Source organism: Peromyscus maniculatus, chromosome 23 (assembly GCF_049852395.1).
Source record: "Peromyscus maniculatus bairdii isolate BWxNUB_F1_BW_parent chromosome 23, HU_Pman_BW_mat_3.1, whole genome shotgun sequence".
Lineage (NCBI taxonomy): Eukaryota > Metazoa > Chordata > Mammalia > Rodentia > Cricetidae > Peromyscus > Peromyscus maniculatus.
The window spans coordinates 41,502,470-41,523,856 of NC_134874.1; the positions used below are offsets into that span (position 1 = coordinate 41,502,470).

General features: G+C 40.1%; 1 protein-coding gene across 3 annotated transcripts in view; it reads left to right on the top strand.

The window, feature by feature from the left end:
* Window positions 1-21,387, top strand: part of LOC102925065 (cytochrome P450 3A13-like) — a 133,182-nt gene that overhangs the window by 107,304 nt on the left and 4,491 nt on the right. For all 3 annotated transcript variants that reach the window (XM_076560630.1, XM_076560631.1, XM_076560629.1), the window contains 7 exons: window positions 1-114; window positions 402-490; window positions 1,095-1,243; window positions 13,619-13,746; window positions 14,988-15,054; window positions 17,426-17,586; window positions 19,963-20,189. In XM_076560630.1, coding sequence (XP_076416745.1) covers window positions 1-114; window positions 402-490; window positions 1,095-1,243; window positions 13,619-13,746; window positions 14,988-15,054; window positions 17,426-17,586; window positions 19,963-20,189 — 935 coding nt within the window. The remainder of the gene's footprint in view (window positions 115-401; window positions 491-1,094; window positions 1,244-13,618; window positions 13,747-14,987; window positions 15,055-17,425; window positions 17,587-19,962; window positions 20,190-21,387) is intronic.

Genomic DNA, 21,387 nt, shown 5'->3' on the forward strand with positions numbered 1-21,387 from the left:
TTTCTTGGTCCAACTGGAATAATGAAAAAAGGTGTAGCAAGATCTGAGAATGAAGAATGGAAAAGAATTCGATCATTGCTGACACCAACCTTTAGTAGTGGAAAACTGAAGGAGGTAAGTTAATGAAGAACTTTTTATTGTAAATGGAGATTTTATCTGAAGATTGGGAGAAATAATATCATACCCTTTAAAGAGATGTTCCTTTGAGCATTACATTGCTAATAATGGTTTTTATTTTGTTTCATTGTTGCACTGATTTTTTGATTTGTTTTGTTGTTGTTATTTTGTCTTATATAGTCCTTTTAAAAATATGATTATCTTTTTATAATTTCAAAAGATTTGTTATTTATGGACTCAGATGTTGCCATTTACCATGAGCCTGTGTTGTGTTTTTTGCTTAGATGTTCCCCATCGTCCAAGAATATGGAGATGTGATGGTGAAAAACATGAGTCAGGAAGTAGAGAAGGGCAAGAGTGTTAACATGAAAGAGTGAGTAGTGATGCATGCATTCACTGGGGACTCTGTGCCCCATCTGGAGACCTCCCTCTGCCTGACAGGTAGCTAAAATTATTCCAGAGCCAGAGTAAAGGAGAGGCATTATGTTACCCTGCTGTGAACCACACATTAAGGTACAGTTCCATTAATACCTTGTGAGTGACTCTTCCTTGTGTATCTGAGACCTTTTGTCATCTTGTATGTTTTAGAAGTCAAGTTATATAGTTTAGAATGAAAGACAAAAAATTTGAAAAGCTGCAGATGTGGAAATTAAGAAATGTGGGAAGAAAATATATGTACTACATCAGAGGACATTGGTTTGTCTAGAGTATTATAGCTATTACTTTCAACAACCTAATCATCAGGTTTTGCTGAGGGTTTTAGAAAAATATCAGCAAGAAACAAATTTCTTCTGTCTCTCTTTCAACTAACTGAAGAAGGAGAAGTTTCTGGAAATGGTGTGGGTAGTAAAATCATGTTGAGTTCTGAAGACACCACAGTAGTAAACTCAGGCTGTGTTGATGATGCTGCAGACAAATGGTCACATAGCTCAGAGGTTGTGTCAGTAACACATTAACTTCCATGTTTCTCTACTCAGCATCTTTGGGGCCTACAGCATGGATGTGACCATTGGTACCTTATTTGGAGTGAAGGTGGATTCCCTCAACAAACCCCAGGATCCCTTTGTGAAAAACACCAGAAAGCTTATTACATTTGACTTTTTCAATCCATTGGCTTTCTCTACAGGTATATAGTCTGTTTTCAACTATATTAAGATCTTAGACTTATTTTAATTACCATACAAAGTAAAGAGGTCCCTAGTAGCATATCCATACATAATTCTTATCTCCCCCATCTAGCTTTCACTGCAGTATGATCTGGTTCTTTTATCCTTCTTTGAATTTTCATACCACATGTTGTTATCCATCATTGCCACATATTTTTATACTTTTTGATAGGTATGAGATGATTATGTGATTTCTGTCTTTGAACCAATAATGTTATGATTTGTACTTATACATTTACATATATTAAATCATTCCTCCATCTCTTTTTTTTAATTTTATTTCTTTTTTTGTTTTATTATTATTATTATTATTATTATTATTATTATTATTATTATTATTATTTTACAACACCATTCAGTTCAACATAATAGCCAAAGAATCCCCTGTTCTCCCCCTCTCGCCCACCCCTCCCCCCAGCCCACCCCCCATTCCCACCTCCTCCAGATCAAGGTCTCCCCCGAGGACCGGGGTTGACCTGGTAGACTCAGTCCAGGCAGGTCCATTCCCCCCTCCCAGACCGAGCCAAGTGTCCCTGCATAAGTCCCAGGATTCAAACAGCCAACTCATGCAACGAGCCCAGGACCTGGCACCAATGCACAGCTGCCTCCCAAACAGATCAAGCCAAATGACTGTCTCACCCATTCAGGTGGCCTGATCCAGTTGGGGGCCCCTCAGCCTTTGGTTAATAGATCCTGTGCTTCCATTCATTTGGTTATTTGTCCCGGTGCTTTATCCAACCTTGGCTTCAACAATTCTCTCTCATATAAACCCTCTTCTTACTCACTAATTAGACTCCCAGTGCTCCACCAGGGGCCCAGCCGTGGATGTCTGCCTTCAGATTCCTCAGTCCTTGGATGGGGTTTATGGCACCACTATCTGGGTGTCTGGCCATCCCATCAGCAGAGTAGGTCAGTTCCTGCCGTCTCGCGACCATTGCCAGCAGTCTTTTGAGGGGGTATCTTTGTGGATCTCCGTGGGCCTCCCTAGCTCTCTGCTTCCTCCCCTTCTCACCTTCTCATGTGGTCTTCATTTACCATGGTCTCCTATTCCTTGTTCTCCCTCTCTTTTCTTGATCCAGCTAGGATCTCCCACTCTTTCCCTCGACTGTCGCCCTTCATTGTTCCCACTCATGACCAGGCTATTCATGTAGATCTCGTCCATTTCTCCGTGTCTTTTTTTGGGGTCCCGTTTTCCAGGTAGCCTCACTGGTGATGTGAGTAGCAGTCTAGTCATCCTTGTTCCACATCTAGCATCTTCCTATGAGTGAGTACATACCATATTTGTCTTTCTGAGTCTGGGTTACCTCACTCAGGATGATTTTTTCTAGATCCATCCATTTGCCTGCAAACCGTGTGATGTCGTTGTTTTTCTCTGCTGAGTAGTATTCCATTGTGTATATGTGCCACAATTTATTTATCCATTCTTCAGTTGAAGGGCATCTAGGTTGTTTCCAGGTTTTGGCTATTACAAACAATGCTGATATGAACATAGCTGAGCAAGTGCTCTTGTGGTATGATTGAGCATTTCTTGGGTATATGCCCAGGAGTGGTATAGCTGGATCTTGGGGGAGATTGATTCCCAATTTTCTAAGAAAGCGCCATATTGATTTCCAAAGTGGTTGTACAAGCTTGCATTCCTACCAGCAGTGGAGGAGAGTTCCCCTAGTTCCACATCCTCTCCAGCATAAAGTGTCTTCAGTGTTTTTGATCTTAGCCACTCTGACAGGCGTAAGGTGGTATCTCAGAGTTGTCTTGATTTGCATTTCCCTGATGATTAGGGAAGTTGAGCAATTCCTTAAATGTCTTTCAGCCATTTGGGATTCCTCTGTTGAGAATTCTCTGTTTAGTTCTAAAGCCCATTTCTCAATTGGACTGTTGGTCCTTTTGATGTCTAATTTCTTGAGTTCCTTATATATTCTGGATATCAGTCCTCTGTCAGATGTGGGGTTGGTAAAGATCTTTTCCCATTCTGTAGGCTGTCGCTTTGCCTTGTTGACCGTATCCTTTGCTCTACAAAAGCTTCTCAGTTTCAAGAGGTCCCATTGATTGATTGTTTGTCTCAGTGTCTGCGCTACTGGTGTTATATTTAGGAAGTGATCTCCTATGCCAAGGCGTTCAAGACTATTTCCTACTTTTTCTTCTAGCAGGTTCAGAGTAGCTGGATTTATGTTGAGGTCTTTGATCCACTTGGACTTAAGTTTTGTGCACAGTGACAGATATGGATCTATTTGCAGCCTTCTACACGCTGATATCCAGTTATGCCAGCACCATTTGTTGAAGATGCTTTCTTTTTTCCATTGTACACTTTTGGCTTCTTTGTCAAAAATTATATGTCCATAGGTGTGTGGGTTAATGTCAGGGTCTTCAATTCGATTCCATTGGTCCACATGTCGGTTTTTATGCCAATACCAGGCTGTTTTTATTACTGTAGCTCTATAGTAGAGCTTGAAGTCGGGGATTGTGATGCCTCCAGAAGTTGTTTTATTGTACAGGTTTCTTTTAGCTATCCTGGGTTTTTTGTTTTTCCGTATGAAGTTGAGTATTGTTCTTTCCAGATCTGTGAAGAATTGTGTTGGTATTTTGATGGGGATTGCATTGAATCTGTAAATTGCTTTTGGTAAGATTGCCATTTTTACTATGTTAACCCTGCCTATCCATGAGCATGGGAGATCCTTCCATTTTCTGAGATCTTCTTCAATTTCTTTTTTCAGGGACTTAAAGTTCTTGTCATATAGGTCCTTCACTTGCTTGGTTAGTGTTACCCCAAGGTATTTTATGTCATTTTTAGCTATTGTAAAGGGTGATGTATCTCTAATTGCCTTCTCAGCTTCTTTGTCCATTGTATATAGGAGGGCTACTGATTTTTTTGAGTTGATCTTGTATCCTGCTATGTTGCTGAAGGTGTTTATAAGCTTTATCAATTCCTGGGTGGAATCTTTGGGGTCACTCAAGTATACTATCATGTCGTCTGCAAATAGGGAAAGCTTGACTTCTTCCTTTCCAATTTGAATCCCCTTAATCTCCTTATGTTGTCTTATTGCTCTGGCTAGAACTTCAAGTACTATATTGAATAAGTATGGGGAGAGTGGACAGCCTTGTCTCGTTCCTGATTTTAGTGGAATTGCTTTGAGTTTCTCTCCATTTAATTTGATGTTGGCTGTTGGTTTGCTATATATTGCCTTTATTATGTTTAGGTATGTTCCCTGTATTCCTGATCGCTCCAAGACTTTTATCATGAAGGGGTGTTGGATTTTGTCAAATGCCTTTTCTGCATCTAGTGAGATGATCATGTGGTTTTTTTCTTTGAGTTTGTTTATATGGTGTATTACATTGATGGACTTTCGTATGTTGAACCACCCTTGCATCCCTGGGATGAAGCCTACTTGATCATGGTGGATAATTGTTCTGATGTGTTCTTGGAGTCTGTTTGCCAGTATTTTATTGAGTATTTTTGCATCAATGTTCATGAGGGAGATCGGTCTGTAGTTCTCTTTCTTTGTTGCATCCTTGTTTGGTTTAGGAATCAGGGTAATTGTAGCCTCATAGAAGGAGTTTGGTAATGTTCCTTCTGTTTCTATTATGTGGAACAATTTAGAGAGTATTGGTATTAACTCTTCTTTGAAGATCTGGTAGAATTCTGCGCTGAAACCATCTGGTCCTGGGCTTTTTTTGGTTGGGAGACCTTTAATGACTGTTTCTATTTCCTTAGGGGTTATTGGACTATTTAAATAGTTTATCTGGTCTTGATTAAACTTGGGTATGTGGTATCTATCCAGAAAAATGTCCATTTCTTTTAGGTGTTCCAGTTTTGTGGAGTAGAGGTTTTTGAAATATGACCTTATAATTCTCTGGATTTCCTCAATGTCTGTTGTTATGTCCCCCTTTTCATTTCTGATTTTGTTGATTTGGATTCTCTCTCTCTGTCTTTTGGTTAGTTTGGATAAGGGCTTGTCTATCTTGTTGATTTTCTCAAAGAACCAACTCTTTGTTTCATTAATTTTTTGTATTATTCTCTTAGTTTCTAATTTATTAATTTCACCTCTCACTTTGATAATTTCCTGGCGTCTATTCTTCCTGGGAGACTTTGCTTCTTCTTGTTCTAGAGCTTTCAGATGTGCTGTTAATTCACTAGTGTGTGATTTCTCCAACTTCTTTATGTGGGCAATTAGTGCTATGAATTTCCCTCTTAACACTGCTTTCATAGTGTCCCATAAGTTTGGGTATGTGGTGTCTTCATTTTCATTGATCTCTAGGAAGTCTTTAATTTCTTTCTTTATTTCTTCCTTAACCCATTGGTGATTCAGTTGAGCATTATTCAGTTTCCATGAGGTTGTAGGTTTTCTGTAGTTTTTGTTGTTGAAATCTAGCTTTAAACCATGGTGATCTGATAGAACACAGGAGGTTATTCTGATTGTTTTGTATCTGTTGAGATTTGCTTTGTGGCCAAGTATGTGGTCGATTTTAGAGAAAGTTCCATGGGGTGCTGAGAAGAAAGTATATTCTTTCTTGTTAGGATGGAATGTTCTGTAGATATCTATTAGGTCCAATTGGGTCATGACATCGGTTAAGTCCTTTATTTCTCTGTTAAGTTTCGATTTGGGAGATCTGTCCAGTGGTGAAAGTGGGGTGTTGAGATCTCCCACTATTAATGTGTGGGGTTTTATATGTGGTTTAAGCTTTAGTAATGTTTCTTTTACATATGTGGGTGCCCTTATGTTTGGGGCATATATGTTCAGAATTGAAACTTCATCTTGGTCGATCTTTCCTGTGACGAGGATGTAATGTCCTTCTTGATCTCTTTTGATTGATTTTAGTTTGAAGTCTATTTTGTTGGATATCAGGATGGCTACCCCTGCTTGTTTCTTAAGACCATTTGATTGAAAAGTCTTTTCCCAGCCTTTTATTCTTAGGTAGTGTCTATCTTTGAATTTGAGATGTGTTTCTTGTATGCAGCAGAAGGATGGGTCCTGCTTTCGTATCCATTCTGTAAGTCTATGTCTTTTTATAGGTGAATTAAGTCCGTTGATATTAAGGGATATTAATGAACAGTGATTCTTCATCTCTGTTATTTTTGGTGGTAGTGTGTGTGTACTTCTCTTCTTTGGGGTTTACTGTTGTGGCTTTATCTATTGCCTGTGTTTTCAAGTGTGTATCTGACTTACGTCGGTTGGAATTTTCCTTCTAGTGCTTTCTGTAGGGCTGGGTTTGTGGATAGGTATTGTTTAAATCTGGCTTTGTCTTCGAATGTCTTGTTCCTTCCGTCTATGATGATTGAAAGTTTTGCTGGCTATATTAGTCTGGGCTGACATCCATGGTCTCTTAGTGTCTGCATTACATCTGTCCAGGTCCTTCTGGCTTTCAAAGTCTCCATTGAGAAATCGGGTGTTATTCTGATGGGTTTACCTTTATAGGTCACTTGGCCTTTTTCCTTGGCTGCTCTTAATATTCTTTCTTTATTCTGTACATTTAGTTGTTTAATTATTATGTGTCGAGGGGACTTTTTTTGGGGGTCTAGTCTGTTTGGTGTTCTATAGGCTTCTTGTATCTTCATAGGAATTTCCTTCTTTAAGTTGGGAAAGTTTTCTTCTATAATTTTGTTGAATATATTTTCTGTGCCTTTGAGTTGGTATTCTTCACCTTCTTCTATCCCTATAATTCGTAGGTTTGGTCTTTTTATGGTGTCCCAGATTTCTTGGACATTTTGGTTCATGACTTTGTTGGCTTTAGTGTTTCCTTCGACTGATGGAACTATTTCTTCTACTGTATCTTCAATGCCAGAAATCCTCTCTTCCATCTCTTGCATTCTGTTGGTTATACTTGCATCCGAAGTTCCTGATCTTTTACTCAGGTTTTCTATTTCCAGCATTCCCTCTGTTTGTGTCTTTTTCATTTTTTCAATTTCCCTTTTCAGATCTTGGACTGTTTCCTTTGTTTGTTTCATTGCTTTTTCATGATTTTCTTTCAGTGCTTTATTGTTTTCTTCCAGGATTTTAATGTTTTCTTCCAGGACTTTATTGTTTTCTTGGAGGGCTTTATTGTTTTCTTCTAATTTGTTTGCCCTTTTCTCTAGTTGTTTACAGCGTTCTTCCAATTTTCTTGTCTTTTCCTCTACACAAGCCTCTACCTTCTTCATGAAGTTACTCATAAGGCTACTTTCTTCTGCTTCTTCCAATTTTTGGTGTTCAGGTCTAGATGTTGGAGGCGAGCTAGGTTCTGGTGATGCTGTATTGCTCTTCATTTTGCTGTATGTACTTCTGCTTTGACGTCTGCCCATCTCCTTGTGATTCCTTCTTGGTCTTATCAGTGGACTTGTTTCACAAAGAGCTGACAGACTCAGGAAGACTCTCTCTCTTGTCCAAAAGGGAGTTCTCTTGTCCAACTCTTTGGTCCAGAAGGGAAGTCAGGGGCAAGCTCTGGTCCAGAATGGCAGTCGGGGACAGGCTGGGAGCTGGGGGCCGGTCTCTAAGTCTCAGGAAGTGGCTGGGGTCTTGGGCAGATGGGCGTGGGGGCAGGGTGCGGAGACTGCAGGGGCTGCCGGGGGCTTGGAAATGGGGATCCCTCCCGGTGGGGCTAGAAGGGGAGCTGCCCGGTGGCCAGAACCTGGTGCCAAGTTGGGCAGGCCTCTCAGGAGTGGCTGGTGCCCAGGGATGGGGTCCGGGCTGGACCCAGGCACTCACCTCTGGTCCAGAAGGGAAGTCGTCAGGGGCAGGCTGGGAGCTGGGGGCCGGTCTCTAAGTCTCAGGAAGTGGCTGGGGTCTTGGGCAGATGGGCGTGGGGGCAGGGCGCGGAGACTGCAGGGGCTGCCGGGGGCTTGGAAATGGGGATCCCTCCCGGTGGGACTAGAAGGGGAGCTGCCCGGTGGCCAGAACCCGGCGCCAAGCTGGGCAGGTCCTCCCGGGGTGGCTGGTGCCCAGGGATGGGGTCCGGGTTGGACCCGGGTACTCACCTCTGGTCCAGAAGGGAAGTCGTCGGGGGCAGGCTGGGAGCTGGGGGCCGGTCTCTAAGTCTCAGGAAGTGGCTGGGGTCTTGGGCAGATGGGCGTGGGGGCAGGGCGCGGAGACTGCAGGGGCTGCCGGGGGCTTGGAAATGGGGATCCCTCCCGGTGGGGCTAGAAGGGGAGCTGCCCGGTGGCCAGAACCTGGTGCCAAGTTGGGCAGGCCTCTCAGGAGTGGCTGGTGGCCAGGGATGGGGTCCGGGCTGGACCCAGGCACTCACCTCTGGTCCAGAAGGGAAGTCGTCAGGGGCAGGCTGGGAGCTGGGGGCCGGTCTCTAAGTCTCAGGAAGTGGCTGGGGTCTTGGGCAGATGGGCGTGGGGGCAGGGCGCGGAGACTGCAGGGGCTGCCGGGGGCTTGGAAAAGGGGATCCCTCCCGGTGGGGCTAGAAGGGGAGCTGCCCGGTGGCCAGAACCCGGCGCCAAGCTGGGCAGGCCTCTCAGGAGTGGCTGGTGCCCAGGAATGGGGTCCGGGTTGGACCCGGGTACTCACCTCTGGTCAGGAAGGGAAGTCGTCGGGGGCAGGCTGGGAGCTGGGGGCCGGTCTCTAAGTCTCAGGAAGTGGCTGGGGTCTTGGGCAGATGGGCGTGGGGGCAGGGCGCGGAGACTGCAGGGGCTGCCGGGGGCTTGGAAATGGGGATCCCTCCCGGTGGGGCTAGAAGGGGAGCTGCCCGGTGGCCAGAACCCGGCGCCAAGCTGGGCAGGTCCTCCCGGGGTGGCTGGTGCCCAGGGATGGGGTCCGGGTTGGACCCGGGTACTCACCTCTGGTCCAGAAGGGAAGTCGTCGGGGGCAGGCTGGGAGCTGGGGGCCGGTCTCTAAGTCTCAGGAAGTGGCTGGGGTCTTGGGCAGATGGGCGTGGGGGCAGGGCGCGGAGACTGCAGGGGCTGCCGGGGGCTTGGAAATGGGGATCCCTCCCGGTGGGACTAGAAGGGGAGCTGCCCGGTGGCAGGGAAGTTGTCGGGGGCAGGCTGGGCTCCTCCATCTCTTGAATAAAACTTGAATCAAAGTTAAATTAATGTCATCTACATCCAATGTTTCTCTGTTTATTTTGTTACAGATAATATATTTAAGAGTGAGTATAGAAGTCACTCATATGTTACAGAATTTATTATTTGGTATTATACCTGTTAGCATGTTCTTATGAAATTAAGTGCACATATTGCAATGTCTTGTGGGTGGATAGTTCCTTTAAAATGCATAAAGTGATCTTCTTCATCCTTGGACTAACTTTAATTTGCTATTGGAATAGTGATGCATATTTGTTTCCTACATTGATATCTGGTGGTTGGGTACATTTCTTGGGCCAGGATAAAGCATTATGATTGCTAATCCATTCTGCTAGTCTTTGCATTACTTACTTATTTATTTATTAAAAGACAGAATGTATGTATTCCTAGCTTGTCTAGAACTGGCTATGGTGATGAGACTTATCTGAATCTCAGAGCGATCTGCCTGCCTTGAGTGCTCTTGAGTGCTGAGATTAAAGGATGTATCACTATTTTTAGCCTTAGTCTGTGTCTTTTGATAAAGGAATATAGACTGTTAATATTTAGACTTCTTATTGAAATTATGCATGGATTCCTGACATTTTATTGATTTTCTGCTGTCTGGCATTGTCTTGGTTCTCGCTTCTTAACAGCTGTCTTAGCATCATTTTTTCCTCTAGCCTCTTGACTGTATTTACTTTTTTTCTTCAGTCCAAACTGATCTTTACATAATGCAAGCATACTTCATTGTGAGAAATTTTTCAGCATGATGTAACAGGGGCAGTTTGTTCTCCTTTGGTTGTAATAAATAGCGTTCTAATATATACATTAATATTGTTCAGAAGCTCTTTATTCCAAACATAAAATACATCCTTTTAAGACATCCTGGCATTTTTGTTTTCCACTGAAAATACAGGAGATATGCTCATTGACCTGTCTTTTAATGTGACTTCGTCTTCCCTCTCGCACCATCCAGTAGACTTTCTTTATTCTGTGTATTCAATGCATTATCTTCAATGTGAAATGGGAATTTTCTTCTTTTGTCTTTTTATCTGTATTATACTCTTTATTCATTTTGGAAGTTGGTGGACATTTCTTTCCTTCTTTCAACAGAAGTCTAGGAACTTCTGTAATTTTATTGAAAATATTTTCTGTGCCATTAACATGGAATTCTTTTCATTGTTCTATGCTGAAAGTCATAGACTTTCTCCTTACATTCCCAAAACTTACATGTTCCATCCAACTGTTTAACAAATTGATCACTAATAATGACTGAATGATCTTATAACTCTGCCTTGTCTTCATGCCTTCAGCTTCTGTCTTCTACAAAATCTACTCCATCTCTGACGCTTTCCACTGAATTTATATTTGACTTAATTGTGGGGGATCACAGAGGTTTCCTAGTGAGATGTGAGCTTGCTTTACCCTGCAGGGCTACATAAGGTGATGGCTTGATCATGTGGGTGGTGTTTGGAAGGGTCTGATCTTGGCTGTGCAGTATGCTTTGATCTAGCAAGGAGGAGATCTTTTGCCCCACCCCCTTTTACCTGTTATAAAAAGCCCTTTTGAAGAGACCAACGGGGCCATTGGGTATTGACCCAGGTCCTCCCGAAGATATCCTGTGTTTCTGTCTTTCCTTTCACCAGCTAGTTCTCTCTTTCTACCTAATATATCTTATTCCTCTCTCCTCAAGAGTACCCTGGAAAAGAAAAGGGAAAGCCATCCACACTTGAGGAAACTTTCATTTCCGTCATCATTTCATGTTGTTTTTCTTCTGTGTATCTATCTCGTTATCAAATTCTATCAGAATATCCTGATTCAATTTTCTTATTTTTTTTTTTAAGTGTTTGGCGTTTTCTTGGGATCAATTCAGGAGACAGGCATCTGTTCATTAAATTCTTTGAACATAATATATAATCACTTTGATTTCTTATCCTGTTAAAATTAAATTTAAAAAATTACCTTTATTTGTGATTACTCTGTGATTGAAGGATAATTGATGTAGTTTGTCATGTTACTTATTCCTTAAAACTAAGAAATGCCCATCTGTGGTTACATCAATGGCTAGGTTTTGTTATTTTTTTAAATTCAAGTCATCTTTCTCCCTACAGTAGGAGTTTTTTTAGTTTTCAGGAAAGCCTGGGCTGTAGTAGAGTTGAGGTGACGTTTTCTTCTATTAGGCTTATGTTCAGCATTCCGAGCTCTTCCCCCAGAGATCCTCTGTTAGGTGATCCCTGTTTGCAACAATAATTATCAAAAATCAGCAAAATCTCTATGAAAATAGAGTAGTAGTTGACTTCAAAACAGTCATTAGTCATTATTTAAGGCCTAACTATTTTTGTGCGTATAGGCAGACTCCATTCTCTCTATACTGACATGTTAGTTATTGTAGGTATAGTTATGAATAAAAGAGAAAAAGAAAAAATAAGTCATGGTGGGACTAGTGATTAATAGAGTGTTTCTAAGTGGGACACAGAAGAGTAGCAAAACATCATGGTAGAGTAAAAAGGGGGTGCAGGAAGATTTTGGAATTTGGTTAAAGATAAACTGGAAACATAAAATGTAAGAATGTGCAGTCATATCATGTAGAACAGTCCCATCTCTCAGGAAACTGAGCCACAGAGGTCCTTTAAACCAGGAAAGACTATGTTCCTAAGATGGAAAAAAAGGATACATGAAAATATTTCAAAAAATATGAAATTATAAAAGATTTGAAAATTGAGAAACTGAGCTGCCTACCTACACTGACCTTGGGTATTATATAAATAAAGGATAGCTTATGGGGGAAGGACAATGGAGAGCTATTGGATAATAAAACTAAATGTTCAGAATATTGGATTATCTCATCACTGGGAGACCCTCTGTATTGTTCTCCCCAAAGGTCCTACTCCAGAATAATCTTCATGTTGAGTTTCAGCATCAAGTTCTTCCTGGACCGTCCCCCATTATTGTGATAGGGGCAGATGGACCAGTGTGCAGTGGTTGGACCATAGTTATTTATGTTGTGATGATTTTGTAAATAATGTTTTCTTATTAATCGTTGGCCTTGTTTGTTGCATTAGATATGAGAACACTAAAGTAAAGGGACATGACTGTGTCAAGAGTATTGAGGAATATTTTTAATCCCTGCAGTAGAGCAATAGAGGCTGGAAGATTTCAATTCTTGCCCTACCTTGCATTCAGTCAAGATTCTTCCTCAAGTACAGAGACTAAGAATGGAGATTCATGGCATGGTGCCTAGCTAGCACGTATAAGCCTATGCCTTTCATCACAAACACTGCAATTTTTCTTAATTTTTAAAGAGATTCTGTCAAGCTGGGCAGTGGTGGCACATGCCTTTAATCCCATCACTCAGGAGGTAGAGCCAGACAGATCTCTGTGAGTTCAAGGCCAGCCTGGGCTACCAAGTGAGTTCCAGGAGAGGCGCAAAGCTACACAGAGAATCCCTGTCTCAAAAAAACAAAAAAAAAAAAAGATTCTGTCAAATAATCAACTCTGCTTTCAAACTTGTGTTTCTTTGACTCAGCCTCCGAGCACATGATTATAATTTATTTTCATGTATGTTTTGTGTATTAATGCTGTGCCATGAAAGACATAATGCACCTGCTTTTTGGTTCTAGTCACTGCACAGAAGTAATGATAGCATGAGCAACCTATCATTGCCTTTTTCCAAGAATAATAGAAAACACATACTCCCCCAATTTCTTGTTAGCTCTGAGTTTCCATTGACAATCCTCATAAAGTTAAGGGAAGTTGCTGTTCCCAATTTTCTGAGATCATAAATTAGGAAAGTATGTTGTATTTATTCCTGAAATTTTTCAAAATACTCCATCTCTGATTGCTTGTGTGATTTGGTTTTCTTCTGCATTGTGCCATATTGGGTAGCATACAACAGAATTCTTTTCATTTTTCTGCATTTGTTGGTATGTGTCACTGATAAAATCCCTTTGGTACCTTTAAGTCACATTTCTACACAGGTTTCCTTTCCAAAATTTATTCTGATTTTAATAACGGGGAAGTAGACCTTTCCAGGTTCAATTCTATACTTCCCCCTAGTTTTCTAAGTTTTGGAAATGCCTGTGAAAAACTGGTAAGAATTTTCTATTAAATATTTCATAGACTTCCACACTGAATCTTCCTGGAGGTGAAATCTTTCCTGTGTGTTTTTATTTAAAATTCAATTACTTTTAGGTGTGATTTACTTTCTGTATTTTATAGTTATACTCATTTCTACCACAATTATTCCTGTTGTTTTGATATTTCACTTAAATTATTGAAATTTTGTCATTGGTGAATAAAATAACAGTCAGAAGCTTCAGTTTCCATTTTCATCATGTTTTTTTCATTTTCTCTACAGCACTGTTTCCATTTCTTTGCAGAATATATGACAAACTAAACATCTCTATGTTTCCAAATGAAGCTATATCATTTTTAAAAAAATTTATAGATAAGACCAAAAAAGATCGACTTGAAAATCCCCAAGAGGTAAAATATAACACAATTTCTTTTAATTCTAAGGCAATGATGTCAAAAGATGAACATTCCTCATAGAAATCCCTATAAAGATATATGATGGATTTGATCTGTTCATTTTGAGCTATATCTTGCCTAGAAGTTGGGCAATATTTGTGAGCATTGAGATGGACACTTGTATAATCCACTTTGGTTAATACAGCTTACATGCTGGAGTAAGGATAAGGATGTTGGCAGAAAAAAAATGCTGACAGAAGGATGTCAGGGAGTCAGCATCACCTCTGAGGAGGTAACACTGTTTATTTGCTAGTATTCTGGAGTTTGGAGCATTTGTAGGTATGGTTGTTTGAAAGAAAATGGTTCCCAACGGGAATGGCACTATTAGGAGGTGTGGCCTTGTTAGAGGAAGTATGTCACAATGGAGGCAGGCTTTGAGGTTTCATATATGCTCAAGCCATGCCCAGTGTCTCAGACCACTTCCATGTGCCTGTCAATGAGTAAGAAATCTCAGCTACCACTCTAGCACCATGTCTGCATATATGCTGCCTTGCTTTCTGCCATAAAGACAATGGACTAAATCTCTGAACTATAAGCAAGCCTCAAGAGTTAAATGTTTTCCTTTTTAAGAGTTGCCATAGTCATGGTGACTCTTCACAGCAATAATTAAGACAGTAAGCAACCACATAAAACCTAGCAATGAGTTCCAGAAACAGCAGTTAATGAGTATGAGATAATGAGTAACAATATGGCAAGGAAATGAGATATTGATGTGTAGGACTTATTTCTAAACAGATGCCTATTAAGGAAGAAGAAACTGACAACCATCCAGCCAGGAGTCTGTCGTCAGCAGATACAGAGGCTTAGAATGAGGGAAATCCATGAAAAATAGTGTTGGACATGGCAGCATGATACTATACCATGGTAGATTTATTTTTAAAAGAATATTTTTTCAAGACAGCATTTCTCTGAGTAACCCTGGCTGTCCATCATTTTATAGATGAGGCTGGACCCAAACTCAAAGATCCACATGCTTCCCAAGTGCTGGTATTAAAAGTGTGTGCCATCACTACTGGGCTCATGATAAAATTGTTGTTCCCCAAAATCTAGGGGTCAGTGTGTTGTGTCACTAGTGATTCAGGTAACATTAGCTGAATTCTTAAATAAACCATTTCCTCACAAGAGAGTTTAAATTCTTCATTTCATACTTATTTTTGGCCTGCCAACCTGATTTTGAAATTTCTGTCTCCTTTTAGCACCGAGTGGATTTTCTTCAACTGATGATGAACTCCCAGAATTCCAAAGACATGGAGTCCTATAAACGTAACTAAGGATAATTTAGGGTCTAAAGGGAATGAACAGGGGGGAAGAGCTTGTTCTTGAAATGTAAAGGGGTCATTCAAGCAGAGAAAGCTTCCTGCTAAATCACAAAAAGACACAGACAGGCTATGTTATATGAAGCAGCCTGAGGAACTTTCTAAAATCATGGAGTATACACATACAGAAAATATTGAGGTTATTGAAACTTCCATCTATGACAGGGAAACTACAACCATGAAATATCATCAACATGCAAGATCTGAACTGTCCCAACAACAGAGGACCTTCCAACATAGTTGGGGGAAATCTCATGAGAACCCATCCTGAAGAGCTCCAGGTAGTTCAGGTCATCTGAGAGAGAGGGAGTTAGTCTTCCCCAGGGATGAGTCCATGATTGTTTATCCAATACTAAATTGCCATCCCAGAAACAAGTGCAAGTAGGCAAATCTGAGCAGACTCAGCAGGTTGTATTTATGATTATTTATTTGTATATGTAACACAAATGGTTTTAAAAAGGAGGCTCTAAATTTGAGAGTTGAGGTGTGGCATGGGAGGACTAGGAGGGAGGAGAGAAAGAAGGAAATGAAATAATTATATTTTAATTTAACTTTTAAAAATATGAAGGTCTGTTATGACCACTGATTTTACACTCCAAGAGTCTTCAGCAATGTGTGGGTCACTTGCATTGGTCAAATGCTGATTCTCAGCCTCAGGCAAGGCCACTGAATCAGAGCATCTACTTGCAAATCTGCTTCTAAATAATACAGTCATGAACTACAGTATCCAAATAGCAACTTTCACTGTGGTTCATGCATTGGAAGTGTGTTCATTAGCTTAAGGTACTGTGGAAATTTATTCTTCCTTTCACAGTAACGTAGCACATTAAAGAAGAAAAATCACAGTGTTTGTAATATTTCATCTTCATTCTTTTACTCATTTTGGCTGGGTTTAGTATTTCAGAGTAGTGCTTCTTTCCATACATTGGTACTTCAATGTGTGTTTTGAAATTTTTAATTAATGAATATCATTGTTAATCTCACATTTGAAGTCAATCCAATTTTTATTATTTTCTATTATTAAACAATTTTAAATTAAAATATATTTTGATCATATTTTTAGTCTCACCAAAGGCTTTCTGAATACCCCACCCAGAGAACTTTAAGTTCTTTCTCAAGAGCAAATAAAAGACCAATGCAACAGAAAATTACCCAAAACCAAGGAAACAAAATCAAACAGTATCAAAAACAAACATCAAACTGTAACCAAATAAAAGTACACACACACACACACACACACACACACACACACACACACACACACACACTATGGAGTCCATTAATATGAAAGGCAAACACTCTTGAACACGAGGCCTCTCCTGGAATGGTTAATATTCCCAGTGTCATCCCACTTGGAAAAAAACTGATTTTTCCTCTCCCAAAATATATAAAGGACAATTTAGTTGTTAACCTTTTCCCAGTGGACAGATTTTAATTTATTCATTCATTTTTTAATGTAACAAAATAAAATGTAATGAGATAAAACAAAAACTAACATAAAAAGTTAAGAAAGAGAAACTGACAGAATAAAAAGTGTTCAGGTGAAGATAAAAGAATCAGAGAGCCACTCATTTGCACACTCAGAAATCCCATAAGTACACTAAACTAGGAGCCATAATGCATGCTTAGAGGACATGCTAGAGACCTGTGCAGGCCATATGCATGCTTCCTCAGCCTCTGTGAGTTCATATGACATTCCATCATGTTGATTTGGAGAGTCCTGTGTTCTTGGTATTCTTGGTATTCTCAACCCCTACATGATATTACATTCTTCCTGACTACTCTTCTGTGGGATTTCCCAGGCTCTAAGGAGAGGGATTTGGCAGAGACAACCCATTTAGGACTGAGTGTTTCAAAGGCTTTCACTCTCTGCCTCAAATCTGGTTGTGGTTCTGGACATTTGTTCCCACATGCTGCAGAAGGAAGCTTCTCTGATGATGGCTGACAAAAGCACTTATCTACAAGTATAGCAGAATATCATTAGTAGTCATTTTTTCCCTACTTTTTTTTTCAACGGTATTATTTGGTTTTGGCCTTGGCCCCTGGGATACCTAGTCTCAGGTTCTAGATCATGTAAGCAATGCCAAGTCTTAGTTCCGTCTCATGGAGTAGGTTGTAAGTCAAATCACTTATTGATTAGTTATTCCCACACATATTGTACCACCATTGCCCTTGCATGTCTTGCAGGCAGTACACCATTGTAGATAAAATGCAGTGTACCTTCCTGTGTCAAAGATGGTAGAACAAAGCAGATGAATGAAGGCTCTGTGTAGATACCAGCTTTGATCATTGACATAAAATACCTAATTTCATTTTAGCTCTTTCTGATCTGGAGATCCTGACCCAATCAATCACATTTATTTTTGCTGGCTATGAGACAACAAGCACTACTCTTTCCTTTATTACATATTTACTGGCAATTCACCCCCATGTTCAGAAGAAATTGCAGCAAGAGATTGATACAGTCCTTCCCAATAAGGTGAGTACATGGTACTGGAAGCTACAGGGAAAATGTCAAACCTCAACCTGAAACACTACTTCCGCACTTGCATTTCAAATTATAGTAAATACAGTAAGAATTAATTTTTTATCAATAGTCACTGAAAATCTAAGACAAAGGAAAAATTATGTGTAGAGAAAAATTAATCTCAGTAATTCTGTACTAACCCTGTAATAAACACTATCTCTAACTACATAGACATAGTCCAAAAACATGCATAAAATCTCTTTAGATTTTAAGGATAAGCAAGTGTCAGTCAAGGGTCTTCTTTAAACTTAAATGGGTGTTTGCCTGTATGTACATCTCTGTACCATGTGCATATCTGAAACATGAGGAAGCCAGAAGAGGGGCTCAGATTCCCTGAAATTAGACTTCTAGGAAATGTACTCACCATGTGAGTACTGGGAACTGACCTTGGTTCCTCTGAGAGATCAAATAGTGCTCTTAACAATTGAGGCAACCCCCTAGAACTTCAAACAATTGACCTGACAGCTGTATTATTACTATTACTGGAAATGCTTTGGCATGACTGCTATCAGTGGGACCTGTGTGGTCCTTTCTGGGCAGGCTGATTCAGCTATGCTCTGCATTACTCCTCTCTCTAATCACATAATTAGACTCAAACACAGCACATCATGGCAGCTTCCAATGTAAACTGTTCACATCTACATTATGGTAACTTCAGTGTCCCACAATGTGAGAACCACACATCATATAAACTGTCTTCTCGTCTCTGCCCAAAACTGGGTGCAATGGAGTGTGAGGTCCCTAAACTCTGGGACTGGCTGGGTTGTCAATGAGGTACACAAAAACATTTTCAAACCTCATACTCACTCCCTCTTCTTGTTTCATTCTGTCACTGCGATAAATGCCATGATCCAAAACAGCTATGGGGAGGAAAGAATTTACATCAACTTATATTTTCACATGACAGACTACCACTGAGGAAAGTCAATGCAGGAACTCAAGACAGGAACTTGTAGGAAGCACTTATTCTTACCAAGGTGCTTACACAGCCAAAGAAGCACACAGGGGCTATGGAGGATGCTGGCTGACCACTGACTCACTCACTGACCTATCATTATCCAGATGACCTCATGTAGCACAAGGTCATCTGCTGCGGGATAATGCTTTTGTACACTGATATAATAAAATGCTGATTGGCCAGCAGCCAGGCAGGAAGCACAGGCAGGTAGCACAGGCAGGGTGAGCAAATGAGGAGAATTCTGGGAAGAGGAAGGACAGAGTCAAGAGTCTCCAGCCAGACACAGAGGAAGCAAGATGACAAGGCAGAACTGAGAAAGGGTACCAAGCACTTGGCTAAACATAGATAAGAATTATGGGTTAATTTAAGTATAAGAGCTAGCCAGCAGGAAGACTGCCATGGCCCTAGTTTAAAAATGATATGAGCCTCTGTGTGTTTATTTGAGTCTGAGTGGCTGCAGGACCAGGCAGGACACAGAAAAATATCCAGTTAACAGTCATCCACTCAGGAAATAGTGCTACCTATAAATATCTGGACCCTGCTATATCAATGAACAGTCAGGACAACAACTCTCCCAGATATATGCACAAACCAATCTAATCTAGAAATTTCTAATTTTTCAATTTATATTCAGGTGACTCAATCCCGTGGGATGTTGAAAATTAAAGATTTATTAGAACAACATATGAAGTAACACGGGAAAGATTCTTTCAGAAACAGCATGGAAATGAATTGATCTCTCACTAGAAGAGAATTCTTTTACTCAATTAGTCTCCATTTTTTAGGCTATTTTACCATAATGAGTTTCAAAGGGAAAAGATCCTACTGAAGTTAATCACTGTAAGTTCATATACTATTCCTGCTTAATATGGCATTTATCTTCAAATTGAACATAGTAATATTAAATTTAGTCATAGGATTTAAACACTGTGAGTTGTTCTCTAAAAGGATTGATATGGAACTTTAAAAAGGAATTTAATGTTCCCTACATTATATTTCTTCAATCTGGACTTGTGGATTCCCTATATTAGGTTTTGACACCCTTAACAACTGATTTGTGTTAAATGGGATGGAAATAATATGCCATTCATTACTACTTAAATGGAAAACAGTACAAAGGAAAACTGAAGATTTGGGACCTATGTGTAAGCTTATGTGAATGTTCTTCTATATTCACTTCACCATGCATTTCAGTGGATCTTTACTACATCAACACACATGAGTGCAGTGAATAGGACTTATCAATGGTAAATCCAATCATTAATCTGGGTTGAATGTGGAGTTCCTAAAACTTGATAGTACTGAGTAGATTGACATGAAAGTTAGTTTCAAATCTCAAATCAACAAAATCTTTTTTTTAATCTTCCCAGGCACCTGTCACTTATGAAGCCCTGGTAGAGATGGAATATCTGGACATGGTGGTGAATGAAACTATGAGATTACACCCAGTTGCTATCAGGCTTAACAGGCTCAGTAAGAAAGATGCTGTGATCAATGGTGTGTTCATTCCCAAAGGGACACAGGTGGCAATACCTGTCTTTGTTCTTCACCGAGATCCAAAATACTGGCCAGATCCTGAGGAGTTCCATCCTGAAAGGTATGAGGACCCTGAGAAGGGGAAAATACACAGAACCAGACTTCTTTAAGCATGTTAAGATGTCTATTACTGTAATCACATAAAAATAGATTTGTATTATTGCATGTATATTTGATTTTAGAATATCTGTAGTACAATTTGATAATTATTGTAAAAACTACAGATATTTTAATTGACCAAAATATGAGAGTTCTGTATTTTGTAATTTTGTTTTTGAGTCTTAGACCTGTCTTGGTTAGGGTTTTGAATGTTGTGAAGAAATACTTTGACCATGGCAACTCTTACAAAGTAAAACATTTCTTTCGGGCTGGCTTACAGTTCAGAGGTTTAGTCCATTATCATCATCATGGAGGGAAGCATGGCAGCATGCAGACAGACATGTAGCTGGAGAAGTAGCTGAGAGTTCTACATCCAGATCAGGAGGCATCAGGGAGAGAAGATTGAGAAACTAGGCTTGGCTTGAGCTTCTGAGACCTCAAAGCCTAACACCAGTGACAACTTACCACAAAAGGCCACACCTCCCAATAGTGCAGGTCCCTATGAATCTATGGGGCCATTTTCATTCAAACTATCACAAAACATTAATAAAAATACCATTAATATTATGACATCATGGACAAATTTCAAATTATGTGTAAGTATTTAGAAATTAGAAAAACATCAGTTTTCTCCTATTTTTATAATTGCTGATTACTTTCTATAACCTATAAATGCTATTTTATGACACAGGCTTGTATGTGTGTGTGTGTGTGTGTGTATGAGTGTGTGTGTGTGTGTGTGTGTGTGTGTGTGTGTGTGTGTGTGTGTGTGTGTATAAAGTATGTGCCAAAGAGAGCAAGTACCATTACCATGATAAGAAAATCATTTATCTTACTTAACTTGTTAGGTTTCTATTTCTTTGATGCTGTCCATAATTCTCTGGATACATCCTCAAATATAGGAATCATTTCCCAAATATAGCAATACATTGTATTAGACTTGGTGTGGGTAGAGGTGCAGAAAGCCTCCTCTGTGATGGGTCAAGCTGTGCCACTTAGGATGAATGCTAATACAAGTCCTCTTAGCTTTGTTTCTGTCTATTTTGTGAAGGAAACTCCCTCACACTTGTCCAGTGGGTGACTCCTCCAAAGTCAAGTCATCTACTGATCAGAAAGTTGATATTTTCATCCTTCTTGAATCTGAATCTGGGTATTCTGTG